This window comes from Phoxinus phoxinus, assembly GCF_949152265.1.
Source record: "Phoxinus phoxinus genome assembly, chromosome: 17".
NCBI lineage: Eukaryota > Metazoa > Chordata > Actinopteri > Cypriniformes > Leuciscidae > Phoxinus > Phoxinus phoxinus.
In genome coordinates, this window is record NC_136892.1 from 19,550,378 (window position 1) to 19,574,063 (window position 23,686).

The window sequence follows — 23,686 nt, forward strand, 5'->3', positions numbered from 1 at the left end:
ACTAATTTATACCAGACTGCTAGAATTCATTTATATACACAATTGTTTTTATCATCATTTAATCTAGCAGCGTCAAAAGAACTGTCCTGTCCTTGCTATAATCTGGACTTGAGTCGGCATGCCTGATCGAAGGACAAGATTGAGACGAGTTATTTCCCATAACAATCTGAAGGCCGACCAGCTGCAACTGTAGTTGCAGATATAGACTCGTTTTGAAATCACAATTCCCATTAATCATAGATAGAAATAAATGTAACGGCTCAGGTAAACATGGCGTTTCCAAACTATTAATCTTTAAAATAATTTAAGTAAATTTCTGATCGATTTGATACATAGACAGTATTTTTGATACCGTTTGATACGTTTGATACCCATAACATGTTCATTGCACACAACTTCCGTGTGTGCTGTCATTGCATTGGTCACAATTTAACAAAAAGGAAGTACAATAAGCTCCAATTGGCTGTTTGGGAAAATGGGCGGGGCCTTAAGTTGACCGAGCGCATTTATGATTTCTCGCTTTCATGGAAAGATGATTCTGTGGTTGGGTTTTATCTGATTATTCGTCAACTACGGACATGACGGATCAGTTATATTCAGGTACCTAACAGACCCCTGGGTTTATTCTTTTACTTGTAAGCCAGTGCCGTTGTGTTTTTGTAGCGTAGCTAATAGCATGGCTAACTCTAGGTAACGTTAGTGAAACTGGATGCTTTGCGCTATCAAGCAACAAAGCTTCTTGAAAGACTAAAAAGCAAACGATTTATTTTTATTTTTATATGAATGAGTTCACCCTCTTTTGATTTCGGTGATCATTAAATAGTTTGGTCTATTCAAAATGTGTCTAAAATTCCTGACAGGACGCCACGTGCTCTGAGTAGTGCCGCATCACAGCTTCAGATGTTCCGCACTTGTAGCCGAAGCGCTAGTCTGCATTATGTAAACAACAGAGCTATTCAGTCAAAGCCCATTTTATTATATTTTTTTCGGATTATGCTGATGTTTTGATTAGGTCTTTATGTAAAATTAATTAAAAGTAAAGCATAATTGCTACATGTTAATATTTAATATTTTAAATTATGTTTTGTTAAGAGGCTGTTACGTTTTGGTGTAGGCTAAGGTTTATAGTAAGTTATATTGTACACTTTTATTTAATTACTTCACGTTGGCGAGTATTAAAAAGGCTAATTTCCTTTTAATTTTTGTTTTATGACCTGTAAGTTAAACAAGGAAAGCTTATTTGAATTAAAAGAGGCCTATTGAGGTCAGCTTTATTGGGTATACATTCCTGAAGAGATTAAGATTATTTTCTCAACTAGTAACTAGATGTTACCCAACATCAAAGCCTGTGACTAATATTAAAGTTCTTAATACACTTTCTCTGAATTTTCTAGGTCTCTATGTGTAAAATATGGATCGTGAAGCAGGAGAGGACTCGTTTACATATGGAAGCTTGGGAACTCTCGGCCGCTGGAGGAAATTCCTTTGTGGTCCACGGAATCTCACGCTCAAAGATGTGTTTACATGGTATGATTTCACTTTTATGGTTTGAAAATGTTTTAAAGTGGCGGTTGTCTCCATATTCATGGTAATTATTTCATGGTAACTTGAGAATTGTGTTTACAGGAAGCTCTTCAAAACTATTGTGATGGGTCAGGCCCTGTCCATGCTGATATGTGGGACGGCAGTTACATGTCAGTATCTGGCAGATGCTGGGGTAGAGACGCCAATGCTGCAAAGCTTTCTCAATTACACCTTGCTGCTGCTCACCTATACTTTAGTCTTAGCCTTCAGGAGAGGTACGCTGCATGCAACCACTCACTCACTGCTTTTGTCAGATGTTTAGAAGGGCAGAATAATGTTGCCATAACCATATTTATCATAGCATTGCTCCAGATTTTAAATAAACGTATTAAAGGATTCAGGTCTGTATGGCCAATCTTGTGGATTAATGCTGCCTTCACATGCTATCGAAATTATTGTAAATACAAGTTTTCTAGTTAAAAATTGGACATGAACAACACCCTCTCAAGTCGTATTTACCACTGGGAAGCTTGGGGATAATTTTGATACACAAGTTACCAAGTTGGGCGGGCGATAAACTTTAAACATGGTAGAGAGAGAACAATCGCTGCTGTGACTGAGAGTTTTATTAAAATAGTGCATATTTACATATTATGAATAATCATTTGAAGCGTATTGTATGTTTTATACACAGTCTGTATTTGACAGAAATTCCAGAATTGTCAGCAAGCTGACTATCTAGATAGCATGGTGAATATTTTAATGGTTGTCAATGAATGGGACGCTAAATATAATTTGGGCTTTAACTCTTTCCCCGCTATTGACAGGAATTTCCAGCTTTCTGTGTTTTCACTGTTATATGGTAGGGGGCGCTATGACACATCTTCTGAAAGAGTACAGAATCTCTGGATCAAAACACAGGCAAATAAGCATAAACAAACGATAGCATATGCATATATGTAAAATAACACAATAATCAACATTAAACTGCATATAAATCAAAACTGCCTAATGTTACCGAATTAAATATAGACCCAGGACGAGTTATAGGGCTGTGCAAGCAAGCATTAGGTGTGTTGATGGACTCGATCGACTCCATCTATGTTTTGATCATAATTCCGGGACCGATCCAGATGTAGTCTGAGCAAAAAGCTGAGAAAATCATGTTTTTGTCAATGTTGCTTTTTTATGAAACCTACCCACGCTAAAGTGTTGATAAAAATGCATTAAAGCAGCACTAGGTTACTTTTCTTTTTTTTGCTCTCGGGGTCCCCCTACAGTTGGGAAACAGTATTGTCCTCTACTACTGTCGTAAACTCTGTCATACATGCACGTGCATTTGTTGACAACCATGATAGCCCTGAACACTGTAGGAGTTCACATGCAGGTGTTCTGCTTGCGTCGCGTGTGAAATGTCTTCATCCAGGTACAGTGGCATATATTTCAGCATGTCATGATATGAATATAATTTCATGGGTTTTATTTTTTTTTCAAACGACAAATGATCGCGATGCTCACGTTTACAAGCCAGCGTCATTATAGTAGCCTAGTCTATTCGTTACCGTTTTACTGAATCTATATGATACTTCATTGCAATGTTTGAGTGGTAGATCATAACCATATATCGTAAATATTATAATATCAAGCTACCATAGATGAATCTGCAAATTTTACAAATCAATTTGCATTATAGCTTGTTTATTTGTTTACAAATAAACAAATATCACAGACATGTTAGGTATCCTAAAATATTATTTTGTACATCTTATATATTTACTTGCAAGAATGTAGCCCCTATCAAACTTGTACACGCCGTTTAGACATAGGCTTTTATTTGATATTTGAAAGTCCGCATCGGTCGAGCATAGGGTTGCCACCTTTGATTTGTGAAAAACCGGGACATTCAGATTATTATTCTTTTTTGGGGTCGGAGTTGTAGGTTGTAAATAGTATTTTCTTTGACACTGGTGGCTCATCCGACTTTGTTGTGTTATCCTCATAGACAGTGGTTATCCTCCTCGTCCGTCTCTCTCCCCATTTCACACAATAGATGTAAATAGACAGTTTTTAAAAAGCTAGCTAGCAACTAAACTCACACTCAAAGAGTATAGAAGAACAAGAGGCGAAACTCTGATGCTTTCTGGGTAACAGCCACTAGGTGGCGCGGCCGCCATTTTGGGGTGAAGATTCCAACTGGAGTTACTGGACAACAGCACAGATAACAGTTACCGTAACAGTTACACATAAACAAACAGAATGACAATGAAGTCCAAGTGGAATAAAAGAAAGCAGTGACTTGTCTAAGTCTGTGAAATAAACTGTTAAACGGGATTTGATGATCAGTGATTGTACGTTATTATATGTTGTCATCATTCAGTTAGGATTTGATCTTTAAATGTACTTTTTATATATATAAAGCAGCTGATATTGCCATAGCGACAGCAAGAAGCTAGTGGATAGTGATGGGAAGTCCGGCTCTTTTCAAAGAATCGGCTCTTAGAGCCGGCTCCTTCGCGAACGACACATCACTAGTAGTGGACTGCCGAGTCGCTTTCACCCCAAAATGGCGGAAACGTAGGGCTGCTGCTGGGCGCTGGTGTTGCAATGGAACGTTCTATTGGCTTTCACTTCTTGTCAATATACGTTCTTTGTCACACTGTATCATCTTGGATGTGTGTTGATGCGCGCGCGCGACCAACCGACAGCACAGGCAGTTGCTAGGCGATAAGTTGAGCTTCTAATCAAATAAAAGTAAACGCCTGGCATTGGCCAATCCACTGTTTTACCCGTTTTTACCATGGTTTTTACCCGTTTACGGACACAGGATTGGATGTACTGTACACAACCAGAGCCCGTCTACGGAGAGCCTGTTCACTCCCTATTAAGTCCTATTGTACCGAATTTTGGTTGTAGTTCCACCAGAGTTCCACTGGGGGCGATCGCCCCCGAGTGCAAAATGAATGGGAGTCTATGGGGCTAGACGGCTAAATTTGTCCCTTTCAGCCGATTGCCGTTGAGAAATCTCAGATTTGATTGTAGGTTTGGCAAGTTTAACATGGGTTATAGGTCGAAAATTGAATGAACGAGTACTTATGTCCTTTCGATTTCTTACAGGTTGAGTTGTTTTTGCCCATAACACGCTAGCATTCTGCTAATAAACGCTGATTGGTCAGTGAAGGACTGGTTACGACCAGAGATACCGCTTGATGGCATCGTGGTATCTGAAGCGGGAACAGAATGTATTCTAGCAGAAACTCTTCTAGCCCGTGTATTTACCTGTGTCAGCTGTGCTGGCGATGCCTCGAGAGAAAAGAAAGTGCAGAGCGCGAAAGCACCACAGTGACTGAAGGATTGCCGTAAAGCAGTATCTCTGGTCGTACGATGTGTATGACGTCATTGACATTTTGAAAGACTTTTTAAAGCAAATAAGTGACTCTAAAAAATCTAACACCCAGCAATGTGCAATTTCTTTGCATCTCCTTTCGAATACAACATTCAAATTACTAGACAAAAAATTATATCTTGAGAAAAGTGGATTTTGAGAGGTATAGCTCCATAGACCTCCATTCATTCTGCACTCGTCCTGTGAGCGCCCTCATATGGAATCAGAGTGGAACTGCAACCAGTCAGAAGCCGGAAGTGTAGCGAGAGTGAACCTTCTCCCCTTATTAGACATTCTCTGACACAACTATGAAGAAAACACAGTAGCGGTAGACGGAAACGGTTTAATTTGAAACCAGGAAATTCTACTTTAGAAGTATATTTTCACAAAAAAACGGGACAATTCGTGTCCCGGGAAAGAATATGAATTTTCTGGGACTGTCGCTAAAAAAAAAAAAAAATCCCTGGAAAACATCGGGCACCCCTCCTCCTCCTTCAGCTCACGCCAGCGAGGAAACGCTGGCCCAATGTTGATCCTCGTTCTGCCTTTAATACGATCACTTTCTCGTTTCCTCTTGTTGCTTTCCTCCGACAAAACCTTTGCTTTCTTGCTTTTCTGTCTGCTTCGGCTATGACTATAACATTTGGCAAACAAACGCTAGTTTGGCTCGCACGTCCGATTTTAAGGAAGTGGGGGTGGTGGTGGAAGTGACGTATATGCCATAAAGCAGTCGAATTTTGTAGTTCTCTTTGTTCGCCGGTTACTACCCGAAACCCGAAGTTTAAAAGTACGATTAAAAACGCTACAGACCCCGTCGGGCTATGGCAGACGTGTCATTCAACCTATTGTAAGTCGATGTACCATCACAAGAGACTTGGAAATATATTATTAAGGTTGAAAAGTAACCTAGTGCTGCTTTAAGCTAGGATAAAACGTGTTTTTCCGTTTTAAAACAGAGTCTGTTCTCTTTTTTTTTCTTCTTTTTTTTGATGTATTGCATGTTCAGATATTCATGCAACAAAATATTTTGGGGGCCATGAAATTTGTGAAAATGATCAAAAATGCTGGCGGTGGCTGGCAACTTAAGAAAAAAAGAAAAAAAAACTTAGGCAGGGAAAGAGTTAATAAGATTTGTCCAATAAATGGTGAAGAATAAACCCGGTGTCCTCCATGACTCCTGTTCTTTTCAACAACAAAGCTCTTGAATGTGACGAGTTTGTAATCACAACTTCAGAAGTAAGAAGTTTCTGATAGCATGTGAAAGCAGCATAAAAGTCTTTAAATAATTTATTGAGTCTTCTCAACATCCAAAGTTAAAATGTACTACTACTCATGTAGTTTTCCTCCAGTAATGCAAGTTAGTGCCGAAGATAATATGCGATATATTTTTTTTTCAGTTCACAGCTTGGATTAATCATTTTTCCCCCCATAATTTAGGTGAAAGTAATATTGTTCAAATTCTAAAAACAAAGTGGTGGAAGTATTTTCTGATGGCTTTTACGGATGTGCAAGCCAACTACACTGTTGTAAAGGCATACCAGTTCACTACGCTTACAAGTATACAGGTAAAAATACATTCTTCGTACACAAACACTCCAAAGAAGAAAGTATGTGTGAGTGTGTCAAACATAATATCTGTTATGTGTTGCAGCTGCTGGACTGTTTTGTTATCCCGGTTCTGATGGTGCTCTCATGGATCTTCTTGAAGACTCGCTACAGACCATTGCATTTTGTAGCTGTGACCGTGTGCTTGTTTGGGGTCGGGGCGATGGTGGGAGCAGATCTGCTGGCAGGGAGAGACCAAGGCTCAAGTAAGTATTTATGGTGTGGGGTGGGGGGTGTCATCTAGACTATGCTTTATTACTACTGTTACAAAAGATACGATTATATGAAATAAGGACAACTAAGTGAAGAAGATGCATGAAAAATGTATCATAGACTGTAGTTTGTCTGTTGCTTCTTGCACCAAAATAGTTGATCTGTGTCTCTTTCTTGTGCTCTTTCTGTCACTGCAGGTAGTCATGTGTTGTTGGGGGATGGACTAGTGTTGATCAGTGCTGCTCTGTATGCAGTGTCTAACGTCTGTCAGGAATACACTGTGAAAAACCTGAGCAGGGTGGAGTTCTTGGGCATGATAGGGCTCTTTGGGACCCTCATCAGCGGTGTGCAGATGTAAGTTTTATTAAGTGAATGGCCGCATCATGAGAAGTCCTCGCTTTTGAAAAAGAGCAGCAATATGTACACTACCATGCGAAAGTTTGGGGTCAGTAAGATTGACGGAAATCTTTTATAACACTATAAAATGTCCTTCTATCTCAAATAAATGCTGTTATTATTAAAGTGACCCTAGTAATTATTTTTAAGGTTCCTAATTTAGTTTTGCATTCAAGGTCAAAAACAAAATTTTGTCAGAAACAAAATGCCCATTATTACCATATTTGAATTTCAGCTCCGTAGGCTTTCCTCTGCGCTTGATACACAGTGATATGAACGATGGCGTCGGTATCAAGTCCTCATCATTGGATATGCAGCATTGAAAACAGCGTTTTCTCAGCATGTCTACAACACAAACCAAACTCTTCCAGTCAAAGTAGATGTTGCTTGCACGCAGCCAATGAAGACCATAGGCTGGCATTTTTCTAATTTGTTACATTTTAGAGTATATTAGTGTTTTCACAAGAATTTTAAGCAGCAGCAACTGTTGATGATAATTGAAAAGAAACATTGATAATAATAAGAAACGTTTATTGAGGTCCAAATCAACATATTAGACTGATTTTTGAAGGATCATGTGACACTTAAGACTGTAGTAATGATGCTGACAATTCAGTTTTGCTATCACAGGAATAAATTACATTTTAAAATATTCTAATAGAAAATCTTACTGACCGAAAACTTTTAAACATTATTGTAAATGTGAACTGTGCTCTTTATTTTAAAGGGCTATACTTGAATCCAAAGCTATACCTGTCATCAGCTGGAACTGGAGAATATGTGCGTAACTGTTTTAAATTTTTTTATTGACATTGGCTTGAAGATAATATTATCTAGTTTTTATCTTCCAGCTAGATAACTAAATATTTGTCTTCTGTAGGCCTGCTCTTCGTTGCGTATACTCTGTGCATGTATGGGCTGTACAGTTTCATGCCTGTCGTAGTGAAGATGACCAGCGCCACTGCTGTAAACCTCTCGCTGCTGACTGCTGACCTCTTCAGCCTCTTCTGTGGCATTTTCCTTTTTCACTACAAGGTGAGTAGAAAGAACACATTTTCAGAAAATCAATAAAAGTGCCATAAAAAAAGATTAAAACATTTTCCAATATCTTCGTCTCAGTCCTCATGCTGAAATGATAATCTGCCATGGGTGTTGACAACTCAGTTTGCACCAATTCTTGATATTTCTGTGGATACTATTTTATGTTTTAAATATTTTAATAAAGCAAGTTTTTCTATTCTTCTTTCTTCAGTTCACAGGCCTGTATATAGTATCTTTTGTGGTGATCACACTTGGTTTCGTCATGTTCAACGTCGTACCGACCTACACTGACGATCAGTCGTGTGCCACTAATGACGAGGTGTATCATCTTGCTTCATCTGCTGATGTCCAACAAGAGGGAGCCGTGGATCGGCTGCAGAAGGAAGTGCATGATCTGGGTAGAACAGGGTCCAATCACAAAGCACATTGCAATGGGCTCTATTCCCTGACATAAAGCTTTACAGTGTACAGTAATGGATTTCACAGATTGTCTTTAGAAGAGATTGTATTTTTTGCCAAAGGCAGTGTTTAATTAGTTTTTTTATGGATTTTAAGTCCACTACAGTGTGCCTTCAGTCTGAACATTTATATGCAAATTGGTGTATATAAAAAAGATTTAAATCTGCTGAGAATGAAGTTCAGAAGGTACATTCAAACAAGACAAAATATATTTCAGAAAATAATGCACTATGTACAGTACTACCTTCCAGTATTATTACTTGTATTAACATTCTTTATCTTTGTATTGTATCTTGATTTAATACTTTTTTTTTTTTAGTTTCATTACAAAATTATGCTAAGTTATGAAACTGTAGATCGAATAATAGCTTTTCATATTCAACTTGTTAGATTTATTATTAGTATTGAACATGTTTTTATGTATGTTTATATTTTTTATGTATCATATGCACATTTGGTGTTCTTATTTATGACCATTAAAGTGGTTTTATGTTTCATAGTTAATCATTAATAGTGGTGTTTGTCAAATATGCTAAGTTGGCTTTACATTATAACGTTTTTGGCTTATAAAACGGATGTTTTCAGACTTCTGGACGATTCTCAGCCAACCCAGGGACTGCCTTTGAAAGTTAGTAATCGTATAAAATAGTTTGAATATACAGTAAATAAAATAAAAAACTGGTAACACTTTACAATAAGGTCTCATTAGCTATTGTTAGTCAAATGCATTAACTAGCACTTCATTACAGTAGGCTATTTATCGTTGCTAATGTTGGTTAATCAAAAAAAAAAAAAAAAAAGTTCATTGTTAGTTCATTTTAGCTCAGGTCCATGTAAATAATGAACAGATGCCATTTTTGTAAGTAAATGTTTAAATTAATTAAATGTTTTATAGATTTATTCTTCATTATTAGTTCATGTTAATGTAAACAACTGGAACCTTATTGTAAAGTTTTACCAAAAAAAGTATAGGCTTTTATTATACCAAGTTTTATTGGTGGTTCTCAACTTTTTTTTTTTTTTTTTTTTTTATCTGTTGTCAATTTTTGTTTGAAGGCTCCCCTATATGAAGGCAAAAGGCTATATTGTTGGTAAGATATTATTGGTATTTCTACTGGAAGTATGACAAAGCTGCTTGTTTATAATCTTTTTTTATTAACCGACACTGGGAGTAGGCTATTGATATTTTAAATTAATTTTGTGAATCCAGAAGTTTCAAGAAATGTATGTTAGAATAAAATGTTAATTTAAAGGTTACTGAGAAATGTTCCAAACAGCTGGTTCTAGAAGAGCAATATCATACTATTATATTCTAAATGATGGAAAAACAGTTAATACTTTGAAGTATTGTTCGAGTGACAGCAGGGTCTGCTGGGTTCTTTCCGGCACAGCAGCGCTGCATTGCGATGCTCTGAAGAGCCCGCCCACCCTCATTCACATGCTCATCATGGAGGAATAACAGGTACCTGCCTTGCAGAGAGAGGAGGACAGGCATATTCCCATTCCCAGCGACATCTTGAAACGTATGTTCCTGCCATTTATTTATCTTTTATCAGATACTCAGGTATATTATTTGATACTCAGTTTTCACACGACCATGTGTGGTGTAGAATAGAGAACAGAGCAGAATAACACCTAATGCAAAATTAAAGAGCTAGGCTCGACGGCAAATGAGTCCATTTGGTGTTATATAACCTGTGATATTTCACTTTATTATAAACGACTCATGTGTGATGAAATACCGCATCAGACATTATGTGAAAGTGGATTATGTAGATCGTATGTTGGTTGTAATAGCAGTTACCCACGGCAACGTCTTAATCCGCCTAACGCCACACTGACGACCTTAAGACATTATTGCTATGTATCCACGTTTAATGCAATACAACAACTAAAGAAAGATACATTGTAGTGTTTATTTTGAATTGTGTTTCGTGCAGGTGGTCAGACCATCCGCGAATGTGAGTTATACAGTTGTAGCAAAGCAGACAATCACGATGAAGCATTTTCTAAGGTAAGTACGTCTTACTGCTTAATATGACAAGCTTATTATTGCTTTGAAGCGGAAATGTCATTGCTTCCATTTTCCATTAAAAATCACATTAAATAAACCGATGGGTTTCATATTGTATGCATAGTTGTATGGCCCAATTATGTCATGGACGTGGAAACAAAAATAGAAATTAAATTATTAATTATTCTTATCAGATTATAATACATTTATATTGCATGCACTATTGCTTATGGCCCAATTATGTCATTGATGTGGAAACAAATATTATATATTTATACATATTATATATAATAATATATCATAAAGATAAAATATGCCCCCCACACACACACACCAGTCAGAGGCCTTTTCATACTAACATTCTTTGTCAGCAATAGCTCTTAAAATGTAAATGACTGATAAATACCTTTTAATTAACCATCCCTTGGTGAGTTTGTTCTCTGGCTTTCAGTTTTAAGTGCTTTCTTATCAGCCACTTCTCTTAATTATATTGTTTACAATAAATGATGTTGAAAGGCATTAAACCCAGTAGAGGTTGCTCGTAGTTTTGTATTTCGCCTAGACCTTTAGAGGTAGAGACCAGACTACTGCTTATTACCCTCAAGACACGTCACTCCTGTTCAACAGTTTTCACATTAACACCTTTTTTACAAAACGCAGGTTTGACTGTGAAATCATTGCATGCCGATGGGGAGGCGAGTCTATCCTGTGAGCAGTAACTCTCAGCAACCGGACTCAAACAGGTTTATTCCTAGTCCAGTGTGTTTCCTGTAGTGAAATAGACCGCAATTTGATTAGTATATAAAATGGATGGATGAATTCAACCATGCATTGATTCAAAAACAGATGCATACAGTAGTTAGACATGTTATAAAATCCTTAGGTGAATACATACTGCTTGATACAGTACATGCAGGACATGAAACCTGTTAAAAGAATATTACTCTCACAATTATATTTCATTTTCATCACACACATCTTTGCAGAACTGTGACCCATTTCATCATCATGGCCCACATCTCTCTCTCAAAACACAGATATGCTTTTTACAAAGGGAGTTAGGCCTAACTTTTGTAGACAAGAGAAAGATATTGTGCATTTCTCTTTGAATAGCTCGAGGAGTGTTCATGGGAAACACACATGCAGTTCAGGTTTATTGTACTCAAATATAATGAGCTTTCAAAATACCCCAGTGAGTACGCTTTATTCTGGGACAGTGTATTAGTGTATTAGGCCTATCAGTTCTGGACATGTGTCGCTTTATTCAGGCCTCTTTATTTCTTTGAATCTTCTAGGGTACTGACCCAGTTGCTGGTGTTCCTTTACTGTAAGTGTTTGTGGCGGGGCCTGAAGTTTGTCATCAGGAAGGTGACAGGACGATGTGAGCTTCAACGCATCTGTTACAATAACAAACCTGGTGCTCGAAGGACGCTCAAGATCGGTAAATACTATCAGTATTAAATAATATTTAGTGGTACATTTACAGTAAAATACACTATCATTCTGTTTTGGCCATCCTGGATGTATGTGGGGACATTTTTGACATTATGTTATGTTTCCTTTAATTTCACAGAATCCTCACTCAAATGTTCTAAACATGAGGTGAGTCATGAGGCTGTTGGTTTATGAAGTACAAATATTTTATATAACAGATACAAATGTATTATATCTATTTTATTGTAACATTTAATAATATTGTAAAATGGAAGGTATTTTGTAATTTTATGTTATATAATAACATTAAAAAACAATTCTGTAACTTTTGAAGTTTTAGTTTTAAGGCGTATATACAAGGCGGCAAAATGTTTGACATATTATGCAATTTTTTGTATATTAGCTAATAACTAAATAATCTTTCTTTCAATTACTCTACCTCCATAGCTTTTGCAGTCTGCCGTCAGCGTTCACCCAGATTCTGTAGAGAAAACTATCGATGATATTATGTCCCTGAAAAAGATCAACCTCGACACTAACCCACAGTAAGGACCCCGTCACTTGCTGATACAGTGTATTCATCTACACATACTGTACCTCTTGCTAAGTTCTTACTTTTTGAACACGTATGCTGTATTTCTTGTCTTCTTCCAGGCTTGGCATCTCTCTCCAGGCTTGCCTCCTCCAGATTGCGGGTTACCGAAACCTAGTAGTGGAGGTGGAGAAGCTGCGTAGAGAGCCGTACGACTGTGAAAACCCAGCACATGAGGAGATGCTCATGAAGGTATTAGTGGTTGCCAGTCTTTTTTAATGACAACAATTTAACAATGTAATAGTCTTTAATAATAATACCAACATCCAACATCTTTTTTTTCTCACCAGCTGTGGAAGGAACTCCGTCCTGATTCTCCTCTCTCTGGACGTATCTCCAAGCAATGGTGTGAGATTGGTTTCCAAGGAAACGACCCCAAGACTGATTTCAGGGGCATGGGTCTCTTGGGCTTGCACAACCTACTGTGAGTAGCCTGGTAGAATCCGCTGAGGTGAAATCAGCATAAACATTAGATCTTTATACTACTTTAAACATATTAACCCTGTTCCAAAACCTACAGTAGTGAGCCTTGCTGTCTACTAACTAAATAGGCAGCTGCCTTTTAAAGTAGCATCTTAACCATCATGTAACCTCAAGAAAGACCCATTTGGAATGCTCTGCTTAGGCATTCACAACTAAAATAGCAATAGATTTTGCCGTTAGCATTGCTAAGCTAACAGCACCATACTCGAATAAACTTTAATGACATAACATACGTTGAGTAAAATAAATGTTTGAATGACACTGAACTAGTTTTTTATCAGATAGCAATAGATTTGGCTATTATGATGTTGCTAGGCTAACAACACCATACTCTAATAAACATTAAATACATAACATACATTGAGTAAAATAAGTTTTTGAATGACACTAAACTAGTTTTTATCAGATAGCAATAGGAGTGTGTGAATGCATCAACAAACACTTGACAAATGCATTCACAATTATTATGTTATTGAACTTTAATACATATCCTTTCCCTTCAACATTTGTCCCACAACAATAGAATGATAACAAACAAATAAAAAGAAAAGTTTAGCTTTTATCACCTTTTACATGACACTTTTTCTTTTCATGGCCATAGGTTAAAAAATAAATAAAAATAAGTAGCCATAAAAAAAAAAAAACTTTTTCAGTAAAAAATAATTTCAGTCCTCCTGATATTCTTTGGTATACTTTACTTATGTGGGCTTCTAGGTCGCTAGCACCTTTATTTGACACTGACACGTACGTGCCAGTTTTGCAGGTCATGCATTCTGCTTCACAGACATTTTGTCTTTAAATCATCTGTGGGTTACCTTTGGGTTTTTTACGCTATTCAGGAGCCATGTGCCACTGTTGACTAGCAAGCCGTGGTGCTGAGGGTAATGATTGAGATGCAGTTTGACCAATGTTTGCATTACGGACATGACTGACCGACCAATAGTGGCGTGTGAGAAGGCGGGACCTAAAGCAATGCAAAAACGCACACAATGAATGGCGACTGTTGAAAGCTAAAGCCGAATCCTTGATCCTTGAAAGAGGACATGTCTGGTAATAGGAGGACGTATGGTCACCCTATCATAATCTAATCAGCATTAAATATACAACATACATTGGGCAAAACTGGTTTTTGAATTATACTAAACTAGGTTTTCAGATAGCGATATATTTTGATGTTAAAACAGGCTGCTAAGCTAAAAAAAAAAAGAACAAATTGTTTAAAAAAACAACTATTTGTATTATTGGTTTAAATAATTTTACATTCTAATCAATATTTAATTTGCCATCTTAGCTTTTCTTTCACTGAGCTTGTTGCAATGTCTTAGCATTTGCTCAAAACAAGCTATCTTAGGGGGTATCTTAGCATAGCTTTTGGAACACTATATAGGTAGCTCACTAGGTTTTCGAACAGAACAATTCAATGGCTAATTTTCCCTCTTTTGTTTGCAGATATTTTGCAGAGCATGATAAAGCCACTGCTCTCCAAGTTCTCCATGACTCCTTGCAGCCCAAACACAGGTCAGATCCCTCAGATAGTCCTCTTGAGTGGTTCCTATGTACACTCTACTGTATTGTATATACTCAGTTATGGTACATTGTTATATTCAAAAAGCACCCTAAATATGATTGATGGGCTTTAAGACACATTTAAGCTTCAAACGCACATGAGCAAACACACAACATCAGGATCTTGCCACAGGATGTCAGTTAGGGTGTAGTTCCCCAGAAGCCTCTTATCAGTGTATTGCTTTTTACTGTGTGCATACCGTGTTTATGTTAACAGGTGATTTGTTTTATGCTGTGCAATCAATCAAACCTTCAGCATGCCCTGTCACCATCATGCACATCATGCACCAACACATTCCTTTTTTTCTGTTCCTGCTTCTTTTTTTATTCCCATCACTGTCATACGCAGGAACCTTTCCAAAGAGGAAGCCAGGTACTCCATTTTTTCTCTCAGTAAGAAATTCATTTGATCATTTTGCCTCATACTAATGGCTGTATTTTGTTGTTGTTTTAATCTCGAAACGCCTTACCTCACCTCACTCTAAACACAAGGCATTATGCTTCATTGTAACGTTCGTTAGTGGCTGTGAATGCTTTCTCTTTTCTCCAGTCTCACATGTGTAATTTGTCGTTGTTGACGTAGTTGACTGCATTATATTAGCTGTTTAAAGACTATTAGCACAGGATTGAGTGGACGCTAACATTTTGGTTCTTCACACAGCAAGATGAGCAAAGCTGAGTGGGACAAGAAAAAATTTGACAAAGCGATTGGGTGAGTTCAGAATATTGCAGACCTTTGCAACCACAATAGATCAACAGTTTTACATGAAACATCAATTAAGCAAGTACGTTCCTACAAGTAGACTTTTTACGTAGACTTAAACTTTATGGAGTGAACCAGAAAATTATATGGTTGTTCTATCAGACATATGGCTGCTGAACTGTAAGGTTACCAAACCAAACCATAATGCCATATCATAGCAACACCCGGGAAAGCATCCTGACTGTAGCAACATGGTGGCGACTTTTGTCTAGGCAGACAAGCACCACTCTTAAATAAAATAATAAAATGCTTTAAATTAAAATAAGATAAAATAAATACTAAACCATTAATACAAAAATTAAAAAATGATCTCCACTACTTTGTAGAGTGGTGTTGCCTTACACGGACACCAGTTCTTGTTCTTAAATCTGCAAGTGTTCAAAATAATTCAGCTGTGTGTGCAGTAGTTGTTAGTAGTTGAGTCCCTGAACCCTGCTTGTGTGGCAGCACTGATGCTTTGTTTGAGGATTTCAGGATGCATTAGCTCTGATGTGTAGCATGGAGCCGGTTAAATCACTGTGCAGCTGACATGTGCACACGGAAACATGTAATCACACACAGGCAAACACTGGCAGTGTCTTAACATTGTATAATGTGTATTTACACTAAACAAAGATTTCTTTTACATTGTGTTTTGTGCTGACCCAAATCTTTTGTGGTGCAGATACTCCTTTGCCATAGTTGGCATAAACATCACAGACCTGGCATATTCCCTGCTGGTGAGCGGGGCTCTGAAGACTCATCTGTACAATGTGGCACCAGAGATGCCAAGTCTAGTGAACTTCCAACAGACCTTCTGTGAGTGTTATCATAATGTTGCCATTGTTCTCGTTGTGAAAACAAACTCTTGAAGTCAAATTATATATGTATATATATATATGTATATACATACACATTCATAAATATACACTGTTTATATAATTTAAATGTATATTTAATTTCATCTATAATTCCCTAAAGAGTATAAAATATATTGTATAAATTACAATATTATTATTAATATTATTATATATTGGTGGTCAAAAATGGCCATTAAATTATACAATTATTAAATGTGATGTAAATTATTTAAGTACAATTCTTTAAAATAACCAAATAAAAATGTGTATATATTATATATCATATATTTTATATATATATATATATATATATATATATATATATATATATATATATATATATATATATATATATATATATATCAGGGCCGTTTCCAAGGAAGGCAGTGCCTCCTCAAAAATAAAAAAGCGCAAATATTAAAAGTAAAATTGACATTAAAAAGTGTATAACTCACTCGTTTTACAAGTGTAGGTATAACTGGGACATGAATTTACATTTGATTTATACATTAAAAAAAAAAAAACTGTATATTTATAATTTGTTGTTTTTCTTAGGTTATCTGATGCAGGAGTTCCACAGGTTCTGGATCGAGGAAGACCCGTGTGACATCATGGAGTTCAATCGCGTGCGCACCAAGTTCTACAAGCGCGTCCTGAAGCAGCTGAAGAACCCTGACATGGCACTGTGTCCTCACTTCACGGCCTCGGACCTTCACCTGGTCAACCTGTAGCTTCTCATTCATCTCAACTCTTGTGACACTTCACCTTCTCATCCTTAAAGCCCATGTCTCATTACTGCCAACTGCTTAGCCGGTCTTCTTCTCACTCATTCTCTCACCAATGTCTCCTTCAGCCCATCTAACCAGAAGCAACTGAAGATCACCAGCACTGCTGAAGACCATGTTGATTGTATGTGCGCATGGCAACAGTGCACCTCCTTAGCTTTCACAATGATTGTGATGTTTACAGCTACTGTATGCTGAAGTCTTGATCAGCATCTGAATGTGGATCGGAGGGAGATCTCTCCCGATTGGACAGGGCTCCCTATCCACCAGTAGGTCGAGCTGTTGGTACATACAGGATTAGGTAAGACAGTGAGCTTCAGGCATGCGAGAGTTTCACCGCAGAAGGCTGCACTGATACCAGGCACACTTAGAAACAGGTGGCCCTTGTTTGTATACAGTATCATATGCTTTTCAGCTGTTGTATGACGGATAACCTTTCTTTACTTATTGTGAATCTGTTAAAGGAATATTCAAGGTTCAGTACAAATTCAGCTCAATCAACAGCACTTATGGTATAATGTTGATTTACCACAAAATAATATTAACTTGTCTCTGCTTTTCTTTAAAACATCTAAATCTGGTTTACAGTGAGGCACTTAGTGCTGGTTCACACAGTTTTTGCTGTTAAAAACGCTGGTCAGTGGAATGGAAATAAAGTGCAAGGTTTTAGAATGCTGCAAAAGACGCGAGGCGTGAGCGCAACCGTTAAAGACGTCCGTCTAGCATGTTTATATTGAAAGACAATGGAAAAGTAGCGCAGTGGAATGGAAAAACGCAAACGGCCTCTTACTATGGAAGTGAATGGGACCAATTTGTAAACAATAAAATATTCAGTATTCAGTTTCAATAGTGTAGCCACAAGATGTAAACAATATACACATTAACATGATTTTAGTGTGATAAAACCCACTATTCTTCTCTGTGTAAAGTTATTTCCAATTTTATAACATGAAAACCCTAAAACAACTGGTAATACAGTGATTTAAATAGCTTGACAACTCAGAAAAAACGTTTTAACAGAAGAATGAGTGCTTTTATAATATTGTTAGCTTCAGTTTTTTTTTTAAAGAAAACAAAGGGAAGAGTCAACATTATTTTTTGTGGTAATCAACAGATGCTAACTTGCACTGAACCCGGAATAATCCATTAAAAGGAAATTATTTCTGCTTCCTGCATTAACAGATAATCATAAGTTCATAAACTTTATCATCATGTCATATTCTGAATTCTTCTATCAAATATTTACATAGCCTACTATATGTTGCCAAGAAGCAGAGCTTAAAATCGAATATTTACTTGCCAAATACGGTAGGATAATGTGTGTTTTGTGAATGTTATCATGCAGAGCACATGATTGTTTTACAAATGTATTAGTGTTGATGTAAAAATGTGGAATGTTCCATTTTTCTGTTCTAGCACCAAAGCAATAAGTGACGTTTAGAGCGGTTAGTAGAACAGTCTTGTTTTCTTTTGCACAAGTCGTGCCTCTATTGTGTTACCAAGACACTCATTAGAATAATTCATGTACAATTCTAAAGTTTAGCCCTAAGTGTGAGTATTCCAAGCTCTTTGTTTCCCCTCTTTTGCATTTCTTTAACTTTTTACAGTTGTCACATCACAAATGCATGTTTCTCTTTTAAGTTTGTCCATTAACCCTTAAACACGATGGACGGTCACAGGGTTTGCATGATGATTTTGATTTTGCCTGCAAAATAATTGTGTTATCAGAATGTCACTTAATTTTAATGTCGTTGCAATGAATGTCTATGCTACTGGCAGTGTTAAGCAGCTTCTTTTTAATAGCTATTGGTTGAATTGTGTTTCCACAATTTTTTATGTGTACAGAGTGTCATATATTTCCCATTGCAGCACTTTTACAGATAAAGCACTTGCTGTACATAAAGCGTTCGAGGTGAAAAACATTGAAACATTATTAAAGCTCTTCATTATGCATGGCTGAATATTTATGTATCTGTTCAGTTTTTGTATTTTCTTTCACATGCACAACCCCCCTAACACTTAAAAAAACAAACAAACACATTTTAAAATTGAAATTGATTCTTTGACTTCTAGGAACACTTTAAAAGTGATATTAAATCCCATATTTGTACAGCATGTTCAGAGTTATTTACCTATGTTTGAGTTCAATCTTCTGTTTTCTTTCCATTCCCTCACATAATAAAAAGCTGTATAAATAATCAGTGTTGTTATTGTTAACTAAAACAATTAAATATTGTTTTCAGTAATGTAAATTAATTATTAATATTAAAAGAAAAACTTACTCTTTAAAACTTTAACTGAAATAGTTTTAATTTTAAGTACTAAATTGACAAACTGAATTACTGAAAATAAAGCTATATATAGAAATACAATAGACTGGTTTCTGTGCAACGTCATCACAGAAATGCAGAGATAGGCGGCAGAAAGAATCACATTTTTTACAGCATTTCTTGCAGAAACAGAGATGACACGGAGCTGAATCAAAATACACCAACCGCCAAAAAGATGGATTTAAAATGTAAGAAATCAATAATTTTATTCATCAAGGATTAATTAAATTGATCAAAAGTTACAGTAAAGACATTTATAATGTTACAAAAGATTATATTTCAAATAAATGCTGTTCTTTTGAACTTTCCATTCATCAAAGAATCCTGATTTTAAAAGAATAATCTAATTACCATATTTCTGAAGGATCATGTGACACTGAAGATTGGATTAATGATGCTGAAAGCTGAAATGCAGAATGCTAACACCTGTTAGCGGTTTTGCCTCTTGAATGCGCGCGCATCCAGTATTGTTTGTATACAAGGAAAAAATTAAGAGACCACTGCAAATCTTTGGTCATCTATCCTCTTGCAATAGGACCAGCTGGTTGGCAAAAACAGTACTAGTAGTACCTCAAAAATAATTGGAATAAAAAAATTGACCATGCCAAAAGAGTTGAAACGGAAAGTTTTGAGTGAGGAAAAGAAGGGTTCAATTCTGGATTGGAGTTGCACTGTAGTAGAGGACTGGAGTAGGGTCCAATTTTCAGCTTTGTCCAACACCTGGTCGTTTAATGTTTAGACGGAGACCTGGAGAGGCCTAGGCTACAAGCCACAGTTTCTCACACCCACTGTGAAATTTGGTGGAGGAAGGGTGATGATCTGGGGGTGCTTCAGCAAGGCTGGAATCGGGCAGATTTGTCTTTGTGAAGGACGCATGAATCAAGCCACGTACAAGGTTATCCTGGAAGAACACTTGCTTCCTTCTGCTCTGACAATGTTCCCCAACTCTGAGGATGTTTTTTTCCATCAGATCAGGCAGCCCAATCTCCAGACCTGAACCTTGAAAACCTCTGGAATGTGATCAAGAGGAAGATGGAAGGTCACAAGCCGTCAAAGCAAACCGAGCTGCTTGAATTTTTGTCACTCAGTATGTCACTCATAAAGTCACTCCGTGACCGACTGATAGAGAGCATGCCAAGACACATGAAAGCTGTGATTGAAAATCAGGGTTATTCCACCAAATATTGATTTCTGAACTCTGAATTAGTATTGTGTTGTTTCAAAATGAATATGAACTTATTTTCTTTCCATTATTCAAGGTCTGACAACACTGCATATTTTTTGTTATTTTGACCAGTTGTTGGTTTCTGCAAATAAATGCTCTAAATTACAATATTTTTATTTGGAATTTGGGAGAAATGTTGTCAGTAGTTTATAAAATAATATAAAAATGTTAATTTTACCCAAACACATCTATATAAATAGTATAACCAGAGAAACTGATAATTTTGCAGTGGTCCAGGGGCGTAATTTGTGGGGGGGTTGGGGGGGAGATAACCCCCCCAATATTTAAATCTATGCATTACAACCCCCCCACCCCCCCCCCCCCCCCCCACCCCCCCAATATTTATACCATGATCACATGAAAACCCCCCCAATGTTCAAACCAAATCTACGCCCTTGCAGTGGTCTCTTAATTTTTTTCAGAGCTGTAAATAAATAAAAATGGCAAAAGCGCATAACAGAAAAACAGATATGGAAAATAAAGAAAAATGTGTAAAATGAAAACTAAAATATATACAGTATATAATGTTTACATTATGCACTTTATCCATATTCACAGAATACCCGGATGATCATCTACTACATATTTTGCATTAAAATGCAAAATAACCATACTTTTTATCCAAAATGACAAAATTATTAAATATAAATGAAGAAATAAAATATAAATATTAAATTTTATATTAAAGTTATATGACTTTATAATTATTAAAAAAATAATAATAGCAATAAACATGACAAAACCCCATCACAAAATGACTAAAACTAAAATGAAGACTGAAAAATGAAAATAAAAGCTAATTCTAAAGATATAGGCTATAAGACAAGAATATATACTCATATAAATAGTATTATATTAATAATAATAAAAATAACACAGGCAAATATAAAAATACGTGTTATTCTGATTTGAATCGCAAGGGGGCAATAACGCTCAAGATATTGCGAGCATATTCACTGTCAGGACTGTCGTCTGTCGTTCATCCTCAGAAAGGCTTCATGTTTGTGTGGAGAAAACAGTCATGGTTGCGGTTATAACATGAATGATGTTGTGCTTCAAACAAACAAGTCTAAATAATGAGTAGACATACTCATATAATGTGTAACATTTATTATTTATAAGGCAAGGCATCCCCGCGAAACTGTAGCACCATTTATTAATTCAGCAGAAAAGAAAAGAAATTCAGATTTGGAACAACTTGAGGGTGACTAAATGATGACAGAATTTTCCTTTTTGGGTGAACTATCCCTTTACCAGCAAAAAAGGTTTAAGGCTGGTTTAAGATGTTTTTCAGTAGAAAACATTTTGATATTTAGTTGCATTTACCATTGATTATGTAAACTTGCGAAGCAAAAGAGCCTCTTACATGAGACTACAATGCCTGTGTGAAGACAAAAGGTGTTCAGTCTTCTCATAAACACAGGTTATGGATTAGACAGGACTGTTATTTGCCCACTCATAACAGTCAAGGCCTAATGCGACACGACAGCCAATCTGACATCAGACACACTCTGTCACATGCAAGTTCCTGTTTCCCCAACACGTGCCTGATAGTGGAGCGGGCCAGTGACAGCGTTTAGCATAATGTCTAAACATTTCATGACAGGGGTGTCGAGAGGCATTAAGAGCCCTTTAGCATGATAAATAATAGGAGCTCAAAGTGAGACCAGGCATTATCAACCAATACAAAATTCACAAAACACAAATCAATTCAGAGTTTATATCGAAGGATGTTGCATCAGTATGATGTATCTTACTTAATGATGAGCATGTTAAGTGTGTTGGCTTTGCATCAAGCATATGTTTTTACCTGTGCCATCATGCCATGCAATCGTAGCATGATGCTACGGCACTAGTATGCATTGCAGTATATATACTGTTTGTAGCCTACGCAGTATGCAGTAGAATATGTTAGCATTCCATTTCGTATCAACGAACATCTGGTTTCATTGGCTATGTTGAGAACAGAATACCACTTCTTCACTATTAAATGTGTACTCGGTATACCGCATACTACTTTCAATAAATACTAACTGGATGCATTATAACTTTATTTAATTTAATTTAACTAAAGCCATGTGTCTTATTTTCAAAAAAGACAACAAAAAGACCACAGAAATGATAAAAATATGTAATTCTCCTGAACATCGTGTGTGAAATGTCATACTACTTCTACGTATGCATTGCAAGAATTTAGTATGCTTTCAGGTGACCTTAAAAATGTGCTTTGCTTGGCTACATTAATTGGTTTATTTCAAGTAAAAATATTATGACTGAATTAACGTAGATACACCAACAAAAAGATGTGTTAGCGTCAGATCAGGTAGAAGTAGTTCAAAATACTAATTTTCACTGTTGAAGTCATACAGACACAAGTCATAGGCAGGACCGTACTCGCACATCACCTAATAAATAGCGCGCGGTTTGGATTCCTGCAAGCTCCACATTTAGGCCTGAAGTTTGTCCTACGTGACCTTGAGGGTTTGATAATGTCTATACTTCAATAAATTAGCCACCATGTTACGATCCTGAATCTGAAGATAATAAATAGGCATGAAATGTGGGCTCAACACTTCGTGCTCTCGCTAGATAACACACACGGATGAGTATCGTGAAGAGGTGCACATTTGAGATGGTCCTAAATGACATACTCCTCAAGGTCATTAGCGTGACTGTCTGTGTTCTAACATATGTGCCAACATCTGCTATAGGAGGGCATTTAGGTTTTCAGAGCCAACGCTGTTTCCCTGCAATATTTATTTGTATTCCCATCATGCACTACTTTGCCCTTTCTGCGAGGATTGCTGTAAGGGAATAAAATAACACTATTCAAATTAAAATCAGTACTTTGCGGTCTTTCCTCCTAACAAGGTCATTTTTGACCCTCTGCTCTGCAAAACACAAGTGAACTTCAGAGCACTTGCATGGTTCAATACTTTGCATTTCTAAGCATTAGATTCTGTCCCTGAAAAATAATTGAGTATCTTTTTGGTCATGCATAGTCACGACCACATATATTGAGTTTTTAATGAATG

General features: G+C 36.7%; 2 protein-coding genes across 5 annotated transcripts; both read left to right on the top strand.

Annotated features, from left to right (window-relative positions):
- Window positions 1-404: 404 nt before the first annotated feature.
- Window positions 405-9,926, top strand: slc35f2 (solute carrier family 35 member F2). The gene is made up of 9 exons (XM_079585751.1): window positions 405-600; window positions 1,395-1,527; window positions 1,627-1,799; window positions 6,344-6,471; window positions 6,558-6,717; window positions 6,922-7,078; window positions 7,848-7,900; window positions 8,001-8,155; window positions 8,373-9,926. Exons 2-9 carry the CDS (start codon window positions 1,412-1,414, stop codon window positions 8,613-8,615), a joined length of 1,185 nt encoding a protein of 394 aa, XP_079441877.1. The 5' UTR covers window positions 405-600; window positions 1,395-1,411; the 3' UTR covers window positions 8,616-9,926.
- A 66-nt stretch (window positions 9,927-9,992) lies between these two features.
- elmod1 (ELMO/CED-12 domain containing 1) lies at window positions 9,993-19,288 on the top strand. 4 transcript variants are annotated; one of them, XM_079585898.1, is made up of 13 exons: window positions 10,053-10,143; window positions 10,561-10,634; window positions 11,295-11,377; window positions 11,930-12,075; window positions 12,208-12,236; window positions 12,516-12,613; window positions 12,723-12,852; window positions 12,951-13,084; window positions 14,593-14,661; window positions 15,059-15,082; window positions 15,371-15,421; window positions 16,137-16,270; window positions 16,867-19,288. In XM_079585898.1, exons 3-13 carry the CDS (start codon window positions 11,316-11,318, stop codon window positions 17,040-17,042), a joined length of 1,053 nt encoding a protein of 350 aa, XP_079442024.1. In that variant the 5' UTR covers window positions 10,053-10,143; window positions 10,561-10,634; window positions 11,295-11,315; the 3' UTR covers window positions 17,043-19,288. The 4 variants fall into 4 exon arrangements, with proteins under 4 accessions (XP_079442026.1, XP_079442027.1, XP_079442024.1 ...); XM_079585900.1 differs by lacking the exon at window positions 11,295-11,377 and having other exon boundaries at window positions 9,993-10,143; XM_079585899.1 differs by lacking the exon at window positions 15,059-15,082 and having other exon boundaries at window positions 10,083-10,143.
- The last annotated feature ends 4,398 nt before the right edge of the window (window positions 19,289-23,686 follow it).

Excerpts from the sequence above, each read along its gene's own strand:
- slc35f2 (XM_079585751.1), top strand. The coding sequence starts at position 1,412 with ATGGATCGTGAAGCAGGAGAGGACTCGTTTACATATGGAAGCTTGGGA. Across the intron at positions 6,472-6,557 it reads CTACGCTTACAAGTATACAG|CTGCTGGACTGTTTTGTTAT; the intron begins GTAAAAATACAT and ends TATGTGTTGCAG. Across the intron at positions 7,901-8,000 it reads CAGCTGGAACTGGAGAATAT|GCCTGCTCTTCGTTGCGTAT; the intron begins GTGCGTAACTGT and ends TGTCTTCTGTAG.
- elmod1 (XM_079585898.1), top strand. The coding sequence starts at position 11,316 with ATGCCGATGGGGAGGCGAGTCTATCCTGTGAGCAGTAACTCTCAGCAA. Across the intron at positions 12,614-12,722 it reads AACCTCGACACTAACCCACA|GCTTGGCATCTCTCTCCAGG; the intron begins GTAAGGACCCCG and ends GTCTTCTTCCAG. Across the intron at positions 15,083-15,370 it reads CTTTCCAAAGAGGAAGCCAG|CAAGATGAGCAAAGCTGAGT; the intron begins GTACTCCATTTT and ends TTCTTCACACAG.